The sequence below is a fragment of the Trichinella spiralis genome (genome assembly GCF_000181795.1).
Source record: "Trichinella spiralis strain ISS 195 chromosome Unknown Scfld679, whole genome shotgun sequence".
Taxonomy (NCBI): domain Eukaryota; kingdom Metazoa; phylum Nematoda; class Enoplea; order Trichinellida; family Trichinellidae; genus Trichinella; species Trichinella spiralis.
Window position 1 is genome coordinate 1 of NW_003527618.1, and position 5075 is coordinate 5075.

The window sequence follows — 5075 nt, forward strand, 5'->3', positions numbered from 1 at the left end:
TCATTTATAAGGGATTAAAATAAAAATTTTCAAAATTCATAACAATGCAATAACAACAAAATTTCCATTAAATATGAAAATAAATTTTTGAAAATAAACAATGAAATTCAGACTGTTTACGTCAAGATCATATTCTAAGGTCTTGTTGATTTTGATTAATAATTTTCAAAAACTTGTTAAATCCCAGCTTACTAATTATTTGTCTTTTTAATATGAAGTTATTGCTGCACTGCATTTTATCTCTTATAAAATGCAAACTTGTTTGTAGCTTCATTCGACTGGTGAAATGGATCTGTTGGAAAATCAAATTTGGCAATAATAATAATAATGTTATATTGTCTAACGTTCTTGAATATTTAGGCGGAAGCTGAGGTTGCAGCATTGAACCGACGAATTCAGCTTCTTGAAGAAGATTTCGAAAGAGCTGAAGAACGGCTGAAAATTGCCACTGAAAAACTGGAAGAAGCTTCACAGACAGCTGATGAAAGCGAAAGGTGTTCTTTGAATTTATTTGAAATTAATTTTAAAAATTATCAAAAAAAACCCAAATACTTAAATGTAGAATTGAAATAATCAATTACTCGATTGACTTGGAAAAAAAATCTGCAGTTGAAATAGTGGGCTAATTTGAGAACTATAATACATTAATATTTGGATATATATTCCAGAAACTTTATAACATTTTCCGCTTCAGAGTACGCAAAGTTATGGAAAATCGCTCATTGCAAGATGAAGAACGCGTTTATCAGCTAGAAGCGCAGCTCAAAGAAGCTCAGCTGTTAGCTGAAGAAGCCGACCGAAAATATGACGAAGTATATACTAGTTATCATGTTATAATTATGAAAAAGATTATTTATTTATTTACTGCTTCTATTTCAGGTAGCTCGTAAACTTGCAATGGTTGAAGCTGACTTGGAAAGAGCTGAAGAACGCGCAGAAGCCGGTGAAAAGTAAGTTCATCAGTTTGATGCATTTAGTAAAATTTTATTTTTTGTGCTGGCTAAAAATAGATCAACTACTCTTATTTGTGTTAACATGTGTGAAATAATTTTATTATAATCTAATTGAACGATATGAAATTTTTTTTCAGCAAAATTGTGGAATTAGAAGAGGAGCTGCGTGTTGTTGGTAACAACTTGAAATCTTTGGAAGTTAGCGAAGAGAAAGCTCTGCAACGCGAAGACTCATACGAAGAACAAATTCGATTGTTGACTCAACGATTGAAGGAGGTCGACCAAATTTTAATATTATAATTAAAAAAGAAATATACATTTACATACTGTTTATTTTAGGCTGAGACTCGAGCTGAATTTGCTGAACGTTCAGTGCAGAAATTGCAAAAGGAAGTTGACCGATTGGAAGGTAATATTGAATGAATATTTCATAATATATAAAGCTAATTGGATGAAATTATACAATTTGTTCTAATAAACATTAAAAATTGAATAAATAAAACTTTTTTGTATTTTAGACGAGCTGGTTCATGAGAAAGAAAAATACAAAGCAATTTCTGAAGAATTGGACCAGACTTTCCAAGAATTATCCGGCTACTGATGTGTTTCAAGAACTACATAGAAGTTATACGCAGCGCTCGATTTTTTACATTGTCGACTGGTCAAATATTTCAGTAGCATAGCTTAAATAATTTTTGTTCTTTTTTTTGGAATTGATTAGTCACAGAAAGCAAAGAAGTTTTATGAAAAAGGTTTTCAGCATTTATTCTCATTTTACAGCTTTTGTATTATATATAATCTTTGAATTAGCTGACAATATGTTGCTAAAAATTAGCATCATTTTGTCAGAGAATTAGAGTGTGCGACACTTAAACAACAATATAATTTCTTATTGCCCATTGCTTTCTCGACATCCAATGAAATGCCTAGTCTTTAAAGTAAACTGTAATTATAAAATAATTTTGCTGTTCTTATTTCCATATGTCAGAGTATTAATCATGAAATATTATAGTTTAAAATGTCTCGTATTTAAAGATTAACTGGATAACTGTGCAAGTTCATAAAACAATTAAAAAATATGTAATTTAACATAAATATATGGGGGTGAGTCTTTTTAAGAAAGTATTTTTAATAAAATTAAAATCTTGTGTTGATATATTTGTCAATATTAATGTTATAAAAATTAACTGACACTGAGTAACAATTGTAATTTATAACGCTCAATTGTTTAATAAATATAAAAATAAATGAATACTTAAAGTTGTTCGTATCAAATTAGCAAGTAATAAATTGATAATTTCAATTAAAAATATCTTGCTGCAGTGATGACAGAACTATTCAAATTTTATCAAAAGAAAAGCAAACAACTCATTTAAAAAGAAAAAACTACAAGCAGAAATAGTTTTTACATACGATGAAAAAATATTTGTTTACAAATTTTTTTTTTATCAGAAAACTATAAAAAAATAATAAATTACATTTATTTTAAAGTTTACCGAGAAGATTTTTTGTTGGTTTTACGTTTTGATTTAATATTTATAAACAATTTTTTGTAGTTTTTACTTTATAGCCAGATTAGTTTGAATATTGAAATACGTTTAAAAAGTTTGATTCTATTTACAACGGTTGCTTATAAAGCCGTTTGAGTGATTAATAATGCGCTCAATAATATCGTGTTATTTCATGTTGATTTTCACTTGTTGTTTTGCTCTTTCTGCATATATATATATATATATATATATATATATATATATATATATATATATATATTTGATGAATGTTATAAGTATAAAAGCACGTAAGCAGTCAGTTGTTGAGCAATCAGACAATTTGAAATTCAGCTCTCAATATCGCAAGTTTGTGTTATGTCAGTCGGAAGCGTCAACATTTCTTGCGGTTATAATACTAACGGTAAAAATGCATTTTTCTATAAAAATATAATCACTAAAAAGCATCGTATATATATATATAATTTGGCCATAGCTTTTCTTAAAAACAAAAATTAGCTTTAAAAATTTTCATATCAACATGATTATTACTTATTTGTGTTAAAAGTTGCAAAATGGTAAAATGCTTTGAAAAAGCAATGAGTAGTTTATTATGAAAGACAGATTTTGTTTTACCATTTCTTGTTGTAAGATGTTGTTTTTAGAGAGCAAATTTTCACGTAGAACCATTGTGTCCTTATTTTTGTACTTCCATTTACGACAAACCTGCTTTCTGGAAAACGACCTGTCTCAATTTCCAGTACTCAACAATCGCTTACAACTACTACTATTTTAACACAACATGTATCCGAATATTTCAACTGACGCCAGGTTAATTTTGGTAAGCTTAATTTTTCTTTTTCATAATAAAAATCATTATCCACTTATATCCTACATTACAACTGGAAAGTGAAGAAATTTTTTCAATTTGCGAACAATTTGTTGAAGTATAATCACGTTGAAACGAAAATTGAAGCATATTAAATTAACAATTGCATCTGTTTTGCAGCAGTGAACATTTTGTCACATTTTCAACAGTCAAAGAGATTTTAAATTACTTTCGTGAATTGCTTGATGCCTGCCAAACTGTCAAATGAAAAAAACGTGAATCGAACTAAAGAGCAGCTTTCTGATCTGGTACTAACGTTACGTCATCGTCGGATAGCAGTGGAAGAGAGAATTCGACAAGATAAACGAAACAACGATGATCTTCCAGAATATCGACGAAATAAGCAAAAAAGTTGCACAAATGCTAATGTCCAAAATCAAAATGTTCCTTTCGGGTCGACGCGAAGTCGAAGAAGTCGGTTCACCAACAACTGTTTGATCAGCTCAAATGTGTTCATGCGATTCCGGCTTATTCAAAACGAGGTGTACAATATTTACCATATATTCTTCAAACAGGTAAATAAAATTTTTTGTTTTTTTTCTAATTTTATCTCTGACTGAAAACACGCAATTTTCCATTACACACTGACCGAATTCTGTCACAAAAAATTAATTTTATACTCAATTTTTATCAATTTCAACAAATGACAATTGATTTCCGTTAGTAAATTTATTTTACAAAAATATTTTTAAAATTAATCTAATTACATGTGATATTTTATTTCGGTATTTATTATTGAACATTAATGCTTGATAATCACATTTACAGTAAACTTTATAACGTGCATTAGAAAAAATGTGATTTGTCGGCAAAATATTCACCATTAAGAAGAGAAAAGAAGTTGTTTTTCTTTTCTTTTTATTTTTGGTTTCACTTAAATTTCGAACAAACCGTGTGAACAATAATTACAGTTATGTTGAAATCCACGCTGGAGTTGGAATTGAAGAAAACGTTGCTAATTCAATCTGTGTTGAACTTATCGAAGTGATTATAATATGAAAAATAGGATAGTGTTGTGCATGAAGTGGAAAACAAGCCTGGGGTACAATTTCTATTCAACCATTGTTCAAGATATTGCAATAGCTGTTTGATGCAAATGAATGATTTCTATTTTGCAATTTCTTGCTCTTCGGTTGCTAGGTGAAAAATGTGGTGGGAATGGAGAAAAAATAAAAAAATAAATAAATAAACCTTTGCTCACAGTAACTTTTGTTCAGCAGTTTCCTTTTGAAATAAATTGCAGCGTTGAAAGTCATTTTGATATCAGAATGACATTTTCCGATGAACTTTTTGTATATGTTAATTTTATTTTGCATTTGTTATTTTGAATGTTTGATCGGTAGGAGAAATTCGATTGATCGATTTCAGAATTGGTCAAATTTCAACTGTGATGACTCGTTGTGAGGTGGTTGTTGTTTTTATAAATTGAAAGTGAAAAAAAAAACAAATTACATCTGGTTTGCAAATGTGAACAACAAATTCATTGAAAACTGTCCTTGATATACTGTGTGATTCATTCACTATTGACAGTTTCATCGTCAAAGTTGTCACATTTTTAGCATTGATTCATGAAAACGTACACGAATGTAAACATGCGTCTGCGCACAAACAGCACGCAGCTTGCATTAAGTATTGATTAAATTCGACACAGCATACCCGCTACGTCAGATTGTTGGAAATTTTACATTTTACTGTACTGGGGTGGAAATATTATCCATAGATGGTAGTGGTTTTTCAAATAAGGAC

General features: G+C 29.2%; 3 protein-coding genes across 3 annotated transcripts; all 3 read left to right on the top strand.

Moving 5' to 3' along the window:
• Positions 1 to 360: 360 nt before the first annotated feature.
• Positions 361 to 1554, top strand: Tsp_13102 (tropomyosin; the record flags this gene model as incomplete). Its single annotated transcript, XM_003370481.1, has 6 exons — positions 361 to 494; positions 695 to 812; positions 880 to 950; positions 1091 to 1229; positions 1293 to 1362; positions 1472 to 1554. Coding segments are annotated over 6 exons (615 nt in total), but the record flags the coding sequence as incomplete, so codon positions are not given.
• Positions 1555 to 2726: 1172 nt separating this feature from the next.
• On the top strand, positions 2727 to 3493 carry Tsp_13103 (hypothetical protein). The gene is made up of 3 exons (XM_003370482.1): positions 2727 to 2864; positions 3106 to 3271; positions 3450 to 3493. The coding sequence occupies exons 1-3, from the start codon at positions 2727 to 2729 to the stop codon at positions 3491 to 3493; spliced, it is 348 nt and encodes a 115-aa protein (XP_003370530.1).
• A 21-nt stretch (positions 3494 to 3514) lies between these two features.
• Tsp_13104 (hypothetical protein) lies at positions 3515 to 4328 on the top strand. Its single transcript, XM_003370483.1, has 2 exons — positions 3515 to 3844; positions 4158 to 4328. Exons 1-2 carry the CDS (start codon positions 3515 to 3517, stop codon positions 4326 to 4328), a joined length of 501 nt encoding a protein of 166 aa, XP_003370531.1.
• The last annotated feature ends 747 nt before the right edge of the window (positions 4329 to 5075 follow it).

Coding starts and splice junctions, on each gene's coding strand:
- Tsp_13103 (XM_003370482.1), top strand. CDS start 2,727: ATGAATGTTATAAGTATAAAAGCACGTAAGCAGTCAGTTGTTGAGCAA. Junction 2,865..3,105: donor TTGCGGTTATAATACTAACG/GTAAAAATGCAT, acceptor TGTTGTTTTTAG/AGAGCAAATTTTCACGTAGA. Junction 3,272..3,449: donor AATATTTCAACTGACGCCAG/GTTAATTTTGGT, acceptor TCTGTTTTGCAG/CAGTGAACATTTTGTCACAT.
- Tsp_13104 (XM_003370483.1), top strand. CDS start 3,515: ATGCCTGCCAAACTGTCAAATGAAAAAAACGTGAATCGAACTAAAGAG. Junction 3,845..4,157: donor ACCATATATTCTTCAAACAG/GTAAATAAAATT, acceptor TTCACCATTAAG/AAGAGAAAAGAAGTTGTTTT.